A 19,301-nucleotide genomic window follows, 5' to 3' on the forward strand; every position below is an offset into this window, starting at 1 on the left:
TTTCCCCCCCTCAACAAACAAGGACGTTTGGGGGAAACTGGACAAAAATCCTCTCCTCCCTGCAAAAAGGACCAGCATGCTCTTGTCCCGATCTCAGGATGCCCGCCTGGTCGGAAGCCTGCATCCTTGGAGACAAGAGATGCTTCCCGCCTCCAGCACCTGCCTGTTACTATAGCTACGCGAAGAATTGTTAAGAGTGGCAGCTTCAGGAATCTCATTGGCTCCGGAGGGAAGGATTAATTGCTTAGCAACGGTTCACTTGACAACTCCCATGAGAGGGAAAGGCAGAAACCCACCCTGGGAAAGGCAAGGGGCACCTGTTGGGGGGGGAAGAGGACGTGAGCGATGGGTTATGGCCTCCCTATCTGTACTTCTCTGTCCACGTTTCCAAGCCAGATGTTTTTAAACCAAGCAGCACAAATGCAGCAGCCGTCTCGTGGCCATTCCTCCTTTGCAAATTGGCTTTCAGATAGACTATCTCTGGTCCTGGAAGTTCCCTTTGTTACCCAAGGCTATAAAAATACAGTGACTTTCCCCAAGGAAGTACATTTGTACATTTTGGGAGGAGATATCTTTTTTTAAAAAAAAAAATTCTCCTAAAAGCAACCTTAAAACATTATTTGCATTTATGTGGGATGAACCAAGAGATGGCATTCTGCTTCAGAATTGTGTTTGCCACTATAAAGATAAAGCTTCCCCTCGCACATATGTGCTAGTCGTTCCCGACTCTAGGGGGCGGTGTTCATCTCCGTCTCAAAGCCCAAGAGCCATCGCTGTCTGAAGACGTCTCCGTGGTCATGTGGCCGGCATGACTCAACACCAAAGGCGCACGGAACACTGTTACCTTCCCACCAAAGGTGGTTCCTATTTTTCTACTTGCATTTTTTTACGTGCTTTTGAACTGCTAGGTTGGCAGAAGCTGGGACAAGTCACAGGAGCTCACTCCGTTACACGGAGCTAGGGATTCGAATCGCCGAACTGTCGACCTTTCTGATCGACAAGCTCAGCATCTTAGCCACTGAGCCACCGCATCCCTGTTTGCCATTATAATAATGACCCCAAAAAATCATCATTTTCAAAAAGAACAATTTTGGGGGGGGAGAGGAGGGAGTTAGGACATATAACGTACGTTCATGCTTTTACCATGCATGCTGTCTAAGTTTCCCACCACCACATTTTTTAAAAGGCTAGAAATTTTGGTGTCACCCTTTTGCCAAGGCGGTCCAACCTTGGCAACTTTTAAGACTAGTGGACTTCAACTCCCAGGATTCCCAAATCAGCATGGAATGGCTGGGGAATTCTGGGAGTTGACGTTCACAGGTCCTAAAGTGGACAAGATTGACACCCCTGCTGTAAGCAATCGCCCCGTGTGTCCCTCAAAGGAATAAAAAAAATAAAAATACAACCCCTGGGCAGAAATCAGGGTTTGACCACCGCTACCTCCTTCCATCAAACAAATCCAATCATCGCCATGCAAATCTTTCCCCGGAATGGCTACTGAATGGGTTGAGAAAGCTACAAGATGAACAAGAACTTCCGTGTGGCATCAGGAAGGGCATCCAGCCAGTAAATGCTCAGCTCCATCGAGTCACCGCAACTCCGCCCCGAATTAAAGAATTACTGGGTTGCAAAAAGGGAGTTTGTTGACAAGTACGGAGTACTTATTTATTAGGGGTGTACACCTGGGACAGATAATGTCACGCTCAGCAGGAGCTGGACAAATGCAGACTCACCCCCTGGGATCCAAAATTGTGATGGAGAATGAACTGAAAATGATACAAAGGCTTACAAAGCAATCAAATCATAGTCCAAGATGTTTCTGCCACTGATGGACTTTGGCCTCAGCCAACCTTCCAGGGATACAGTGGATGCTGGTGGGTGAACGGGATGCCGTCTGTAATTTGTTTTGTGCCACCATCACCAATCTTTGGGCGACAAAGACCCATCTTACAAACCAGCGTGGCCCAGGTTATCTAAACTACCTTGTAACTAGGAAAGGTGAGCGGCTGCTATCCATACAGACGGTTTGCGGAGAAGCACTGAAGGCACTTTCTTAAAACGTCGGGGGTCCTTTTCTCATTTATCTCTCTTTAGTTCCGTGCTCCAGAAATCTGTAACAAACCAAGGAGACCTTGATGGAACATTCGAATAGAAGGAAGAAGGAAGAACAAGAAAGATCCAAGTAGAGAAACGACCTTGAAATAAAACTTATTTTGGGACTCAAAAAAGTAGATTCGGGGAGTGGTGATAGGTAGCAATGATCTTGGGAGACAGGAGGAAGAGCAGTTAGACCAGGCAACGGTGAGATACGAATGTCTCTGGAAATTCTCAAGTTATCCAGGTGATGGTTGTCTCAAAAAGGAGTTTTTTTCAAAAGGCAACTGGGCAGTTTTTTCTTAAGGGGAAAGAAGACATTTCTCTTCACATCATCTCTCTCCAGTCTACGACACAGATCCTTTCAGCAGTTCTGAGAAGGCTCCACACCCATTTGCCCCACCCAGGTGACCCTGAGGACACAGACAAACCTCCAAGTGGCCTCAAGGACTCTCCAAAAGGATGCAAACGACCAGCTGTTGTCTGCATGGAATATAAATCCTTCCATTCCCCACTACCATCCAGTCTGAGCTGAAGAAGCTTCTTGGATGAGAAGAGAAAGGTCCTCAAAGAAAAAAGAACAACAGAAAGTCCAGTTGTCCCTTGAGAAAAACACCTTTGGGACAACCATGACCCGGAGGACTGATCATCTCCATAGACATTGACCATAAGAGCTATCAACCAGCAAAATGGATTAAAGCAGTGGTTCTTAATCTGTAGCCCGCATATCCCTGCGGAGGGCCCAAATATCATCACAGGAGGTCCGTGAAGCCTTGGAAAAAAATGTTATGAATTAAATTTTAAGTTTTGAGTCCACGGCCATAAAAGGTACTTAAAGGGGGTCCGTAACGAAAAGCGTGACAACAACTGGATTACAGGACTGCACTACAGTTTCTTCCTCTTCACTGGTCCCAGTGGGGGGTTCCAGATCCCGCCGCAACTTGTACGCTGCGCACAGGGCCTGGCGTCCTAGTTGGCCACGCGCACAGCGCATGTATTTGCACACCATCTCCCTGCGACACCCATTTGCGGCTCGGCGGAGGTTGTGCAGGCGCCACGCGCTGTGCCCGCATGTGCAAATTGGCCAGCCGCGTTATAAACAGCTATGGAACGCGGGCGGGGCAGTTGGGCCAAACGAGCCACCGTACTGGTACGGTGGCCGCTGCTCCCGGCTACTACCGGTGCGGCCGTACTGGGCTGTACCGCCCGGAATCTATCACTGACTGGTCTTCACGGGTTTTCAAACAGTCATCCAGCGGCATAATTATGCAGGGTGCAGGACGTTGGACTTGATGACCTCTCAGGCCCCTTCCAACTCTACGACTCGAATGAAATAAAGTAGGCATAACAAGACCGAAGGACCTTTTTTAAAAAAAGCGAAGGTATCTTCTTTTTCTATTTAAAAAAAAGCCAGAAAAGACAAGTTCTCGTGAACTTTGAACGGCTTGTGTGGTTTATGGGTGAACCATTCAAAGCCCAGTCTAATTATGGAACAGCAGGAAGGGAGATGGAAGTGGACTGCCAAAATAGTGGAAGGGAGGGAGGGAGGGAGGGAGGGAAGAAGGAAGGAGAAAAGGAAGAGCAATAGCCTTTAGACTTGTATACCGCTTCACAGTGCTTTTACAGCCCTCTCTAAGAGGTTTACAGAGTCAGCCTCTTGTCCCCCAACAATCTGGGTCCTCATTTTACACACCTTGGAAGGAGGAAAGGCTGAGTCAACCTTCAGCCAAGTCAGGATTGAACTTCAAACTGTGGGCAGAGTTAGCCTGCAATACTGCACTCAAAACCACCACTCTAAAGTGATTATTAATGATGCAAGTAGTTTGCTTCAGTTTGGCAATATTTCTGTCTACGGGTGAGGAGCAATAAAGGAAACCATTTAGAAGAAACTCTGCTTGTGGTTTTTTTTTTTTTTTTTTGTAGCCTAACATTTAGGATTTTAAATTTGAACCTAGCCACGAAGAGCTCTGCACTAAACTGCACCCATAAACAAGTTATTATTGAAACCCTGAAATCCAAACATCTCCTAATCAAACTTTCATCTTCTTCCAGACTTAAGAACACGCTGGCCAAACTCGTAGGGCTGTTGTATAAAGGTTACGTTCTGATTCTACACTCAACTTGAAAAATGGCTAACCTTCCCTAGGATGTTGACTAACTCAGGAGCGGGACTGAAAATCCAGTTACTGGGTGGGCATGGCCATGGGGGCATGGCCTAGCCAGCTCCCTGCACCACGGCGGGTGTGTGTGTGTGTTTTCACACTCCCCAGACTCAAGTTTTCCTCGAGCCTCCAGGAGGGAGAAAATGGCCTCCCTTGGGCTCCAGAGGCTGGAAACACACCCGTTTCCAGATTTCTAGTACTTTCGGGAGGTCCGTTTTTCACCCTCCGAGCCTCCCCGCAGGCCCTGCACTTACCTGGCATCAAAAATGGGCTGCGTGGAGACTCCTGGGAAGAGCGGGGAGGAGCGGAGCCAACCGGTCGTCAGAACTACCGGTTTGGTGAACCAGATTAAAATTAACAACCGGTTTGCCCAAACCGATCCGAACCGCCTGAATCTCATCCCTAGGCTAGCTCTTCCTATGGAGACAGGTTGAGGTGTCAATGAAGAACCACGCAATCCTTTTGTCAGTCACAATGGAAGGCATTTCCCTGCTGGATATCACCCTGGTTGTTGTTGTTTTTTAATGGCTTTCTCCCCTCAGTCAGAATCTCATCTTTCTTTGAAGATGATTTGGGTTGGGAACCCAAGCTGCATCGGGTCTGCTCAGGCTTAGGAAGTCCCCGCTCCCCCAAAAGGCAACATCCCAGAAGTCTGGACCCAATCACTTCTGTGCTATGGCAAGGGACGCAACCTGGACCAAAAGTGGAAAGTAACTCAGAGGAAACCTGCTTGTAAAGTCACCGAGCGGGAAAGAAACGTCACCTATAGCTTAGCTATACCCAACAGTGAGGGAAAGGAATTCTCCGAAGTCAGCCAATGTCCGCCGTCCACCACAAGCGTCGTGCCGGTCACGTACGACGAGAGGGGGCTAACCAGATAGAGGACACTGTGAGCAATCTCAGTCTTGTTCCCGGCCCGCTGAAGGGGAATGTTCTGGAAGTAGTGGCTAGAATCCAAATTGGGTGGAACTAGAACAAGAGAAAAGCACAACGTTGGCCCATTTTTAGAAGAAACAGGAGCATGGAAGGACGTCAGCCCACAGATCAATATCGTGGTCTCCACAGGGTGTGGTCCCCACAAAATAAGATGGCGGCCAACAGTGTCATTATTAATGTTAGGCAATCCTGGGGAAATGGTTGGCGCGGTGAGGGGGTTCTCTCTACCTTTTTGAACTTTTAAGGTTTTTAACCCTGCAACCCTTATAATTCTGTGGTTTTTTTTCCAATCAAGCTTTTATTTTATTTTATATTATTTATACATATCAATGTGTGAATGGTGTGGTACCTGGGTATCATACATTTCAATACAAACAAACATAATCTTATTAGTCCTAATTACTATATTTCATTTGCATTATTTCATATTGTTTACCTTTTACTGTTACCCTTCAGTCATAGACCTTTTTTTCTGTTCTTTTGCATATCTTAACACACACACACACACCTCTTATTTCTATCCCTATTTTCTCCGCCGGCATATCGCTGTAATATTCAAAGACGTGGTTTTTTTCCCATTGTCTTTCACCTGTTTTGTTATTCATATTTCCCTTAGTTAATTCTTCCCATCCTTTTTATATCAGAATTTCATCCTTCATTCTTTCATAATTCAATGTCTCAGCCTACAGTTTTAGTACCGATCGCGATCATTTATACATTTCAAGTACCTCTATTCATATTCTTTGTAGTCCTTCAATCCGTGTAATTCTACTGTTAATACACGTGTTTACATTGGAATATAGATCAATTGCTTCCCGTTGGGGCCCTAAGGAGCCCGGGCAGGGAGGGGAGGAGTGGCTGGGAGGGGAGGGCGAGTAGAGGCCGGTGAGGCACTCCTTGACATGAGTGACATCAAGTTGTTGGCCACTCCCACGCATTCACATGACCACCTAGCCACGCCCACCCAGCCAATCATTAGGTACATCATATTAGTGGTCCGCGGGATTTAAAATTATGAATTTAGTGATGTCCAAAAGATTGGGGACTCCTGTCTGTTAGGGATGTAACCCTAGGCTTGGCTTGGCAATGTATATAAGCTATGATTACTTTACTGTTACTTTAAATGCTTAAGAAATGTAATCAGTTTGTTACCTCAAGCAGCCATAAGAGGGAGCCAGAATGGCTCTTAGCTCTCTGTTTGTTAGATGCTGATCGTGGATACTGTTTGATACTGATTGTGAGTTACTGAGTCTTGCTACTGTTAGCTATATTGTGTGCTAGACTGACTATTTGATAACTGAATGACTGAACCGTCTATGACTTGGACCGTTAACTGGACTCTGAATACTTCTATATTTCTACATAGTAAACTACTATATTTTATACTATTCAGTGTCTCGGTATGCTGGTTTGTGTGTGTTATTCCATATCACTCTCATTACGCTTCTCTGCATACTCGCTCTTCTAACGAGGAGCTTAATTACTTAACACTGTCGTAGAAGACTTAACTGTTGTGTTAGAAGCTATCTTAAAAGCTTTCTGAGAAGTTACCTTACAAGCTCTTCTCAGTTCCAAAGACTTACCTAAACGGCGGTACCCCTCTGTGCCTGAGATGGGACCGGGAGCGACGCTAATCACTCTAATCCTTTGAGGCCCCCATTCCACAGCCAGATGCTTCGTCATAGCCTCTATGAAGAGATAGATGGGTTTACGAATATTCAGAAGAGTCCCCAGGGAAGCCCAAAATTAGAACTACAGAGGGTTTCATGAGACGACAAAGTCTATTTCAGGATTAAAACTCCTATTTTTTGAAGGAGGAAGAGAATACGGCGCATGAAATGGAAGGCATCATTTGGAGATACACAGTCTTGGTCTCATCAAGAATTAGGAATGTATATTCTTGGGCAATGGGGGTATACCTTCTAAGGTCAGAATGAAGAACTAACTTGATTTAATTAATATTTCATAGGTAAAGGTAAAAGTTCCCCCCACACATATGTACTAGTCGTTCTCAACTCTAGGGGGCGGTACTCATTTCTGTTTCAAAGCCGAAGAGCCAGTGCTGTCCGAAGACATCTTCGTAGTCATATGGCCGGCAGGACTAAACGTCAAAAGCGCACGAAACACACCAAAGGTGGCTCCTATTTTTCTACTTGCATTTTTTACATGCTTTCGAACGGCTAGGTTGGCAGAAGTTGGGACAAGTAACGGGAGCTCATTCCGTTACGCGACGCTAGGGATTCGAACCCCCGAAATGCCGACCTTTCTGATCAACAAGCTCAGCTTCTTAGCCACTGAGCCACCACGTCCCTAATATTTCATACTTTCCATCTACTTTCCAATTTGGCAGCCGCTTTTCGGGAGAAGCCCTGGAGTTAGGGCTAGTTAATCGTGGATTCTCTCAGATTGCTGGGCAGAAGAAATAAGCAACCAATCGTGGCTTCCTGCACACAGCGTTACACAAAGGAAAAGTCCATGCAATCTAAGTCTATCATCCCCAAATGTACTCAAAACTAAAAGGATGTGTTCTCCAATTCCCAAAATCTCAGCTAAATTGGAGTTAGTTGTCAAAGGGGATTCTTACCCCGATACGTTTAAGTCTACTGGAGGGAGTGGCTGCAATATTCCTTCCTGAGGATCCCTCATCCTCAGAGAGGAGAGAAACCCTCAACCTTGGACAGAGCTACTGGTGAGAAGAAGAGGAAAGGACACAGAGGGCTTGGTCCTCGTACCTACGGCCGCCTTGGCGGTCCCAGCATGCATCTGGAGAGCCTGGCCTTTGTAGCTGAGGGTCGCTGTGATGTTGACAATGACGCCGCCATTTTCCTACGTCGATAAAGCAAGCAGAAAGGTTAAGATAAATGTCTAAAGATGCCTTGTGGCATTTAAGTAATAAAGAATAAAATGGCTAATGGATACCCCTAAATGAAGCCTCACCTCCCCGAGGGTGAAATGTCCATTTAGGGGTATCCACAGAGAAATGAAATACATCAAGATGGGGCCATGAGTGGAGCGATCCACTCAACAACCATGACAAAAAAGGTTGTAAATTCAGGAATGACTGACTTAACCACCTTCCTTACCAACATAAATTCTGGTCCCAAATAGCACAGGTAGTCTTCAACCTATGACCACAATTGAGCCCCAAATGGGTGCTATTATTAAGCGAGACATTTGTTAAGTGAATTTTGCCCCGTTTTGCGACCTTTCTTGCCCATGTGGTTAAGTGAACCGCTGAAGTTGATAGTTTAAATCACCCAGCTGTTGAGTGAATCTGCCTTCCCTATCAACTTTACTTGTCAAGACGGTTGCAAAAGGGATCCCACGTGACCTTGGGACATAGCAACGGTCATAAGTACGAACCCGTTGTCAAGCATCTGAATTTTGATCACACGATCAAATCAAGTCAAGTTTATAAAGAGTCAAAGACCAGAACAAATAAAAGCACTCTAGGAATCTCCAGTTACAAATTCTGGAATAAAGTAGTAAGTAACAGATAAAAATCTATATTAAAAACCACAATTAGGCATACAATCAGCCAGTTACACATGGCCTAACTATTCTATTGTATAATATCATTCTATTCTATTCTGTTCTGTTCTATTCTAAATGGATTGCTGTAGTTGCTATGTGAATCAGGCGGCCATTAAGTGAATCAGTCTTCCTCACTGACTTGTCAGAAGGTTGCAAAAAGTGATCACACAACCCCAGGACAGTGCAACCACTATAAGCACATGCCAGTTAGCAATCTCGTGAATTTGGATTACGTCAACACGGGGAGAATGCTGCCACCATATTTTTGTAGCCTTGGCTAAGAAAGTGGAACTTCCAGGACCAGAGATAGTCTATCGGAAAACCAGCCTGCAAAGAACCGAGTCACCCTGAGACGGCTGCTGCATTTGTGCGTTGAGAACTGCTTCCCAAGTCATTTGCTTTCAGGGCTGGGGTAGCTTCGGTCACTAAACGAATGGCTGCAAGCCAAGGACTAACTAGCTCTGCAACCGAGAGCCTCTTACCCGAAGGTATTTTTCATACAGGACTTTGGAGACGTTGAATGTGCCCAACGTGTCGATTTCGATCACCGTTTTGTAACCGTTGAACGATAAAGAGCTAGCAGGACAAAGGAAGTTCCCGGCCGCATCTGAGGAAGAAGACGGTGGAAAAAGGAACAAGAGAAACAGTTGATGTGACCTGCTGGATTGCCGTCTTAAGGCCTGAATTCCTATCTTCTTACGAAGGGTGAGAAGCTATTGATGATATTCCGATAAACACATCCATTATTAATCGAATTGGATGGATCCTGGAGGGTAGAGAGCCACGTTTGAAATTAAGCTAGATGCACCATCTGTCTAGAGTCCAAGGAGTTTGGCTTTCAATAGGGCAGGGATGGCTAACTTTTTTATCGTCGCATGCTGAAAGTATGCGTGTACCCATAACGCAATACATGTGCGCCCCCCGCCCCTGCATGACCTCCCCCACGCATGCACAACCCTGTACATGCCCCCTGCCCCCATGCACACGCAAGGCAGAGACCTAAAACCAGCTGGTCAGTGGGAGGCGCACCCACATGCGGAATGGAGCTGAGTTGGGGGCAACAGCTTGCATACCCACCGAGAGGGATCTGCGTGCCACCTGTGGAAGGCGTGCCATAGGTTCGCCGTCATGGCAATCGGGGATTTTAACTAAATATCAGCCTACTGCTGGCATCGTGAAACTGAGTGCTCTAGAACAGAGCTTCTCAATCTTGACAACTTGAAGATGGGTGGACTTCAACTCCCAGAATTCTGTGCTGGCTGGGGAATTCTGGGAGTTGAAGTCACCCAAGTTGCCCAGGTTGAGAAACACGGCTTTGGAGAACCCCAAAGAGATGCTGGACTGAGGTGGGTGATCAACCCTAATCGATCAATTACACAAAACCCAACGTTCTTGAGACAAAGCTTCGGTGAGGTTGGATGGCTGTTCAACGGGTCTTCTAAAGGTGAAGATGGGATGCAGAGGATCTGTATGAAAGAGCAGCTTGGCCATTTATGAATTCAGCTACCAGAACCTTTCCAGCAACCAAAAAAAGATCACCCTTCAGGGACCACCCATTCCCATCCTGAAGGTTGAAGATGGGGAGAACTTCCAACCTCCAAGAGGACCAAACCCTCACTGTTAACTAGGATGTCGATCTTCTCGAATTCTTGGAGGGCCTCATCCACAGCTGCTGAAATGCTTTGCGGTTGCCGTACATCAAGGGAGACAGGCAGGCATCTCTGGCCGGTAGCTGCAGAAAGTTTCTTGGACGCCTGTTCAGCAGAAGTAAAGATTTTGGGAGATCAGAGAGCTGCCTTTCTAAAAGGATATTTTAGAAGTGTACACACACATACACACACACACACACCTGCCACAATAGCTCCACGCAAATACAAATAGCATTCTAGTTATTCAACATCAACCCAACCACGACCTAAGTCTTGGGTTTCTCAAGCTCAGCAACTTTTATGATCTGCAGACTTCAATTCCCAGAATTTCTCAGCCAGCATTTTGAGGGGTGAGATTCACACACCTTGAAGCTGTCGACTTTGAGAAATACCGTATTTTTCAGAGTATAAGATGCACCTTTTTCCCCTCAAAAAAGAAGCTGAAAATCTGAGTGCATCTTATACACTGAATATAGCACTTTTTGCCTCCTGAAACCCTGCCCCCTTTGCAAAAACGGCCGTGCATAGCCTTTAGGAGGCTTCCAGAGTGCTCCTGGGGGCTGGGGAGGACAGAAATGAGAAAAAAAGGGCCATTTTTTGCTCGTCTTTGCCCCGCACAGCCTCCAGGACCACTCTATAAGCCTCCTAAAGGCTAGGCATGCCTTTTTTTGACAAAAAACAGGTTGTTTTTTGCTTTGGGGGGTGGCATGAGCACTCTGCAAGCCTCCTAAAGGCTATTCATGCCCTTTTGGGGGGGGGGAATGGGCCCGTTTTCACGAAAAACAGGCCGTTTTTGGGAAGTCTGCAGGGTTCAAAAAAAATTTTTTTTAAATTTGCCTCTTCAAAATCTTGGTGCATCCAGCATTGGAAAAAAGAAAATACACCATCAAAGCTAGATATAATCAGAAAAGTGTTGGCCTGTGCAGAAGCAGATAGGCTCACTTTGGAACTTAAAAATAAAGGGGAATCAGAATATTTTGAGGTATGGAATAGATTTTATGACTGGTATAAGTTAAGATGACAAGACTGGAACAAATGTATATATGGCGATCGAACAAAAGGACAGACAATGTATTAAGTAGAATAACTGTTAATGGTTGAAACCAGCTGTACATAATGTGAATATACGATCACCCCGACCCTGCAGCATTGCATTGTTTTAAATGTAAAAACAATAAAAATATATTGAAAAAAAAAATCTTGGTGCGTCTTATACTCTGGTGCGTCTTATACTCCGAAAAATATGGTAAATGATCCACCTTCAGGGTCAGGGACCCAATCAGAATCAGTCTCTAAAGACCTCCCAAAACAACCAAGTCTTCCTGAGACTTTGGAAGACCACAAAAATGAGAGTCCTCTTTGCTTCTTCACCGAAAAGCTGCTAATATCCCTAATACGGATATTTGTAACATATTGGTAAAAATACAAGGATTTCGCAGCCACTCACCTCCGTCAACCGTTCCAGGTTTCTGCTGGCAATGACACACTGGCAGCCGTGTCTGCAGGAAGATTTCCCAAGGAGAGACAGAGAAGTCAAGGAATGCAAAAACTTCCTTCTTTTTACTTAAAAGTTTGAGGCTTCTTTTAAGGAATGCAAAAGCAAATATCTGGGGAACTGGACTAGTGAGGCCACATTATATAATACCGCATCCCATTCTGGTCACTACAATATAAAAGAAAATGTTGAGACTCTGGAAAGAGTGCAGAGAAGAAGAACAAAGACTTGTGTATGTTCAATGGACTAATGATGATGTAATGAATAATTGATACATACATGCATTGAAATATTCAATAACTATTGGGATTAACAATGGAAAGTTACTACTGGAGTTGAATAAGTTACACTATAAGTATTCTATACTCTATGGTTGATTGGTGACATTGTGGTTAATTGAAAGTAATGATGTACAATACGAGTCGATGGGAAATTTTTATTTTTTTATTAGTATTACTATTTTTATTTTTTTTGTAAGGCCAATAGATAGAGATAGGTGATTTTATAATTTTATAAAGATTTATTGTTGCTTAATAGATAATTAAGGATTTAAGGAAATAAGGTTTGTTTGAAATGAAGGGTGAGTAATGGTAATCTGAGCAAAGGATGCTCAATGATAGTGATGTATTTAGTTATGTTTGATGGACAACCAGCGATCTTATTTCTAATTGTAAAAACTGATGCGCAAAAGCCTGTAATCAAACGACATGCTTGACGAAATTGAGGAAAGTTTTTTGTGTGTGTTGCTTTGTTTTTGTTTGTCTTAAAAAAAAAAAAGAGCAACAACAAAGGTGATAAGAGGCCTGGAGCCTAACCATACAATGAGCAATTGAGGGAATTAGATATGTCTAGTCTAACTGCAGAAAAAAACCCAATTACTACTGAAAGAGATCTGCTATCCTTACCTCATCAGGATCTCAGCAATGCGGAATCCAATTCCAGAGCCACCGCCTGTGATGAAAGCCACTTTTCCTCTAGAAAAACCAGGAGGAGGAGACATCAGGAATCCACTCATGTATATACTTATTTATTTACCGCCCAACACCCAACAACTCTGGGGGGCTCCCAAGTGAAAAATCATGAAACAGTGGGAAAGAAATTCAAATTCACAAAATCAAAGGAGTTCTTTTAAAAAAGGAATAATATTCTTTATTACAAGGTTAGTGACACAGATTAATAAAAACTTCTTAAGTTAAACCTAGAAAGTAGAAAATGAGAACGATGGCAAAATTGGACAGGACTGGCTTAGAAGCAGCAGTATATTATTATTAGATTTGTCTATTCTATTGTATTCCATTTCATTCCATTCCGTATTCTACTACTCTACTCTACTCTACTCTACTCTACTCCACTCTATTCCGTATCCCATATTCTACTCTACTCTATTCTGTATTTTCAGTTCTGTTCTATTCTATTCCATTCTTCTATTCTGTTCTATTCTATTCTATTATTCTATTCTGTTCTTCTATTCTGTTCTTCTATTCTATTCTACTCTTATTTCTATTCTATTCTATTCCATTCTACTCTACTCTTATTTCTATTCTATTTCTATTCTATTCCGTATTCCGTATTCCCTATTTTATTTTATTCTATTCTATTCTAGTCTGTTCTATTCCATTCCATTCTATCCCTACCCCATTTCCTATTCTATTTTCTATTCTATTCTATTCTTCTATTTCATTCCATTCTATTCCCCCCCAACCAGGTTTACAGGAACCTTAAAGAGGTCTAGCATCTTGGGAATGCTTACTTGAGGATGTCAGGCTTGAAGATATACGAATATTCCGGAAGACAGTCATCTGTGTCCACATCAGGAGGGGCTTCACAAGCAAAGCCCAGGTGAGCCATGGAGAGCTAGCTTCTTCTAGAGGAAGCAAGGCAGGGTCACAACCAGTCCTGAGACGGGGAAAAAACCCACAATACGATTATGGTCTGTCACACAGTCAGCCAGATGTTGAGAGTGGATTTGGTGTTTTTAATCCACCTAGAAAGTTCTTCCCAAAGCCCTGGGATAGGCAGATGTGGATGTTTGATGGTGTTAGAGGTATCATTGCAGGGAGCGACTGCGAACTCACCCTTGGTCAGATGCAATCCCTGCAATTCTCACCTTTCACCCCAACAGGCTTTCAAGTGCAAACAGATGCGCCTTCTTTAACATTGGAAAACAAGTATTACACAATTCTTTTAAAAATTAGATTTTTTTTTCTCCTTTTCCACCAACCTTGAGGAAAAATTGTGGGGCAGCTTCAGGAAGAGGAATTCTCAATGGAATAGGATTCCGAATCCCAGCTCTCTGCACAACAAAAACCTCCCCCCCCCCCAGCTTGCATTAATAGGAATGTTGGAGCCATGGAGAAGGAAAGAACGGAGAAGGCATTAAAGGTGAGAATTTGACCCAACCGGTTTTCTTTGCAAGACTGACATTCTTTGCAAAGCAGTCGTGATGGCTTGAGCAGCTTTGCAAAGGAGAAGGAACAGTTCCAGAAATTCAAATTGAAGCTGAATACTTTTATTTTGCTGAGAGTGATTAGACACACAGGGAATTAGTCTCCCGTACAGAAGCTCTCAGCGTATATGCAAAGCAACAGAGAGAATAATAACAATAGAGACATTGTATATATAATATACACCCTGCCAACTAAAGTGCCTATAGTCAAGGCTATGGTTTTCCCAGTTGCAATGGATGGCTGTGAAGGTTGGACCATAAGGAAGGCTGAGCGCCAAAGAATGGAGGCCTTTGAACTCTGGTGCTGGAGAAGACTCCTGCATTGAGTCCCTTGGACTGCAAGGCGATCCAACCGGTCAGTCCTAGAGGAGATCAACCCTGACTGCTCTTTAGAAGGCCAGATCCTGAAGAGGAAACTCAAAGACTTTGGCCACCTAATGAGAAGGAAGAAGGACTCCCTAGAGAAGAGCCTCATGCTGGGAACGATTGAGGGCAAAAGAAGAAGGGGACAGCAGAGAAGGAGGTGGCTGGATGGAGTCACCGAATCAGTGGTGTGAGCTTAAATTGAGGATGGGAGAGGACAGGAAGGCCTGGGGGAACATTGTCCATGGGGTTGCAATGGGTCGGACACGACTTCACAACTAAGAACAACACAGAAGCACTCAGTGTACATACAAAGCAACAGAGAGAAAAATAAGAATAGAGACATTGTATATATTAATAAATATGTATGTTTATATCCAGCCCCGTCACAAAGCAGAACTCTTTGGGCGTTGTCCAAAAGACGAGGGGCCCTAAGAGCAAAAAGTTTAAGAAACCCAACTTTTAAAAGATGAAACAGCTGTTATTCCAGAGAAAGCAATGCAGCAGGTGGGATCCCCGCGGGGCAGGGAAAGTGCAGGGGAAATTCCCCTATTTTTGCACCCCCACATTGATTTCCCTGGGGGAGGGCAGCCTTGCCCTTCCCTCCGCTAGGGTTACACAAGGCTGCCCCCCCCCCCAGGTCACGCAGCTGGTTGGCAATGAAAGAGACGACGAGGGTCGAGGCTCCCCACCAGCGGAGGGCGCCAGGTTGCAGTCAACAGTAACAGAGTTGGAAGGGACCTTGGAGGTCATCTAGCCCAACCCCCTGCTGACGCAGGCGACCAGTCCTAGGGATTCGAACCCGCCGAACTGCCGACCTTTCTAAGGCTCCTGGGCTGACACACCCCGCATGCAGTGGGGAGCCCCGGGAAAGGGGGGAGCTCTCTCCTGCCCGGGAATTGCGCGAGCCTCTTTCAAGCCTTTTGCAGAGCCAAATGAACTGGAACGACTACAAGTCCCCTTATCCCCGCCCGCGGTTGCAACAGACAGCGGGAGTTGCAGCCCCAGCACGTAGGAGGGTTGCAGAGGGTTGCAATTGGGGGTGCTCTGCCCCACTCCTCAATTCCCCTTTCTCGGTATTCCCGACACACACCCCACACCCAACAATTCTGCCCTTCTCCAACTCACCTCCCGTTTAAGCAGCTTCTCAGCCAAGCCGAGCTTGCTCTCCGGTGCGCCTGCGCGCTAGGTTGAAACCCAAAGCATGCCGGGAATGGTAGTTCCTTATTTAGAAGCCTAGGAGGCGCTGGGTTGAATGGGACGTTCTAGGTTTGCTCCTTCTCTTGTTGGCAAAGCGATGCGTTGCTTGGAATCCTATTGGGCAAGCTCTTCATTAGACCTAATTTTTTAAAAAAGGAATGTGAGTATGGGAGTCTCCTTTATTGCACAAGCAGCTGCCTTCGCTTTTCAAGGCAGGTGATTGCAAAAGGAGAAAGGTTTCTGATATAATAGAACAGAATAAGCATAGAATGGAATAGAACAGAACAGAATAGGAATGAAAAGAATAGAATATAATTAAAATAGAAAAGAATAGAATAGAATAAGAATGAATAGAATCGAATGAGAATAGAATACAATTAGAGTAGAAAAGAATAAGAATGAATAGAATAGAATTAAAATAGAGTAGGATAGAATAAGAATGAATAGAATAGAATAAGAATTAATATATTAGAATAGAATAAGAATGAATAGAATAGAATTGGAATAGAATAGAATTAGAATAGAATAGAATAGAATAAGAATGAATAGAATAAGAATGAATAGAATAGAAAAGAATGGAATAGAATAAGAATGAATAGAATTAAAATAGAATAGGATAGAATAAGAATGAATAGAATAGAATTAGAATAGAATTAGAATAGAATTAGAATAGAATTAGAATAGAATAGAATTAGAATAGAATTAGAATAGAATAGAATAAGAATGAATCGAATAGAATAGAATTAAAATAGAATAGGATAGAATAAGAATGAATAGAATAGAATAAGAATGAATAGAATAGAATTAGAATAGAACAGCACAGAGCAGAAGAGAACAGAACAATTGAATTGAATTATTTATTGGCCAAGTGTGATTGGACACGCAAGGAATTTGTCTTTGGTGCAGATGCTCTCAGTGTACATAAGAGACAAAATACATTCGTCAAGAATCATAAGGTGCAACACTCAATGATAGTCAGAGGGTACAAATAAGCAATCAAATCATACTAGGAAACAATTAATATAAATTGTAAGGATTCAAGCAACAAAGTTACAGTCCTGCAGTCATAAGTGAGAGGAGATGTGTGATAGGGACGATGAGAAGATTAATGGTAGTGTAGGAAGAAGGAAGAGGAGAAGGAGGAGGAGAGGAGAGGAAGAAGAAGAAGAAGAAGAGGAAGAGGAGGAGAGGAAGAGGAGGAGGAGGAGGAGGAGGAGAGGTAGAGGAAGAGAAAAAAGAAGGAGGAGGAGGAGGAGAAGGAAAAGAAGAAGAAAAAGAAAGAAAGGAGGAGGAGGAGAAGGCAGAAGAAGAAGGAGGAAAGAATCCCATTGCTACACATTTTTTAGTTGCCAGGAAATCCCCCTTACTTATAAACTGGGATCTGGAGGATTACAAAACCTTCAGGAAGAAAAGAAGGAGAAGAAAAACAGAATTGGGGGAGGGGGGGAGGAAAGTGCAGTTGGTTTATATCTATATCTGTACCAAAGTTAAGCACTTTCTCAATGTTGTAATAATATCACCTAATCAGCAAATAAGAAACTGAGGTTTTGCACCCAGATTAAAAGGTAGCCATTATTTTAACATTGGATATTCATGTGATATTAAAAGTAATCTTCAAAAAAAAAAAAAAACCAACAGGATCTTGCATTATTTCAATATCACCGCTTACATACTTAAAGAAGTGTGTTCAGAAGCAGAAAGAAGAAAGTGTTGCAAGACGAAGTTCAGTTGCAAACAGGTAGAAACAGGTGGAAATAAGGACATCTGAAACAAGCTTTCGAAACAGAGGGTGTTGCTGAGACAAGCAAACAGGAGCCATTTTACGGCAGTACAGTAGAAGCCATTTTAAGGCACAACAGACTGCATGTTAACAGAACACCCCCGCCCCCCCCGAGGAGTTTGCAGGAGACAATTATTTCGCATAATTGGTTCATGACTCTCCGAGACGCCTTGCCAAGTTTTGCAGAGATCAGCCTGGCAGCTCTCCAAGCCAGATGAGGTCTGTGACTGTAAATCCTCCTTTGAAAGACTTTGCTGGATGTGAATGAGCACAATTCACAGGAAATTAATAAAAGGGATTTTGGTTGGGACCAGGAGTTTGCTTCATGCTCTCGGGAAGCCTCGGTCAGAACAGCAACTTTTAAGACCTGTGGTCTTCAACTCCCAGAATCCCCCAGCAGCAATTCACCTCAAAGCATGACCCATTGGATATTAGGTACCATAAACAAACTGGCAAAATTGGTTGGCTGGGGAATTTTGGAAGTTGAAGTCCACAGGTTTTAAAGTTGTCCAGTTTGGAGACCCTTAAAGATGAACAACGATAAAGCAATTCTTTTTTTTTTTTTTTAGTAAAAACCTTACGACTTGACTTGCCTACCCTACAGCAGAATAAGTTGGTTTTTCATCTTACAAAACATTTTAGAAGGGGCATTTAGTGAGATTTCCTTCTTCAGGACATGTGCAGGTTTTGTGCATGTTGCTTCACCCCCAATGCTCTCTTAGGGGGCACGATTTGAAATCACCCGTTACCAACTCTGAAAGGGTTTTTTTTTTTTTTTGGTCCTCTTTAGTGGTTTTCATGTGACTTCCTTGTTTATGAATATCATGGGATGCAAGTTTTCATCTCAACCTTTTTTTAAAAAAAGAAATTACTTCCGTTTCTAATTATTCTCCTGTAGGACAAGGAATCTGAGTCCGACTGAAGCAAATGTCTGCGCCAGCTTTGTAAAGGTTCCCCTCGCACATATGTGCCAGTCGTTCCCAACTCTAGGGGGCAATGCTCATCTCCATTTCGAAGCCGAAGAGCCAGCGCTGTCCGAAGATGCCTCCATGGTCATGTGGCCGGCATGACTAAACGCCGAAGGCACACAGAATGCTGTTACCTTCTCACCAAAGGTGGTCCCTATTTTTCTACTTGCATTTTTTACACGCTTTCGAACTGGTAGGTTGGCAGAAGCTGGGACAAGTAAGGGGAGCTCACTCCGTTATGCGGCGCTAGGGATTCGAACCGTCGAACTGCCAAACTTTTTTGATCGACAAGCTCAGTGTCTTATCCACTGAACCACCATGTCCCTATAGCTTTGTAAATGGAGCCCTTACTTACCCCATTCTCCTCTGCGGCGAGGAAGCTAGAGTAAATTAGCGTGGCCCATAATGTCCAACCTCTGGAAGGACTGGTTTGGGTTGGGTTCTTTTTGCCCTATGTGACCTCAGGTGAGTAAAGCTTTTGGCACGGAGACGGTTTTATGGAATGTGACTTTCGCCCCTTGTGACTCAAACTGAAGACAGCAATATAACTCATCTGTTTGATGGTTTATGGTACCTAACATCCAGGTGTTGGGTCAGGTGTTGAGGTGAATCTGCCTGAACACATTTTGTCAGCGCAACGCTATTTTCTCTCTTATTTCCCTTGCTTTTTATGA

At 44.0% G+C, this 19,301-nt stretch overlaps 1 protein-coding gene across 2 annotated transcripts; it reads right to left on the bottom strand.

Moving 5' to 3' along the window:
• Positions 1-1,638: 1,638 nt before the first annotated feature.
• DECR2 (2,4-dienoyl-CoA reductase 2) lies at positions 1,639-15,940 on the bottom strand. Of its 2 annotated transcripts, none has more exons than XM_081965934.1 (10): positions 15,808-15,940; positions 13,621-13,766; positions 12,776-12,844; positions 11,823-11,874; positions 10,345-10,480; positions 9,209-9,333; positions 7,925-8,018; positions 6,776-6,880; positions 5,037-5,225; positions 1,639-2,111 (listed from the first exon to the last, which is right to left on the bottom strand). In XM_081965934.1, the coding sequence occupies exons 2-10, from the start codon at positions 13,716-13,718 to the stop codon at positions 2,077-2,079; spliced, it is 903 nt and encodes a 300-aa protein (XP_081822060.1). In that variant the 5' UTR covers positions 13,719-13,766; positions 15,808-15,940; the 3' UTR covers positions 1,639-2,076. The 2 variants fall into 2 exon arrangements, with proteins under 2 accessions (XP_081822060.1, XP_081822061.1); XM_081965935.1 differs by having other exon boundaries at positions 5,020-5,225; positions 15,808-15,939.
• Positions 15,941-19,301: the final 3,361 nt, after the last annotated feature.

Source organism: Natrix helvetica (assembly GCF_964273705.1).
Source record: "Natrix helvetica genome assembly, chromosome: 13".
NCBI classification, from domain to species: Eukaryota; Metazoa; Chordata; class Lepidosauria; order Squamata; family Natricidae; genus Natrix; species Natrix helvetica.

What these genes read in the sequence shown, in the direction of transcription:
- DECR2 (XM_081965934.1), bottom strand. Translation starts at nt 13,718, where the DNA reads ATGGCTCACCTGGGCTTTGCTTGTGAAGCCCCTCCTGATGTGGACACA. An exon ending in GACCGCCAAGGCGGCCGTAG is followed by an intron (nt 6,881 to 7,924) that starts GTACGAGGACCA and finishes ATCTCTTCATAG; the next exon opens with AGGCTATGACGAAGCATCTG. An exon ending in AGAGGGGTACCGCCGTTTAG is followed by an intron (nt 5,226 to 6,775) that starts GTAAGTCTTTGG and finishes CTCTTGTTCTAG; the next exon opens with TTCCACCCAATTTGGATTCT.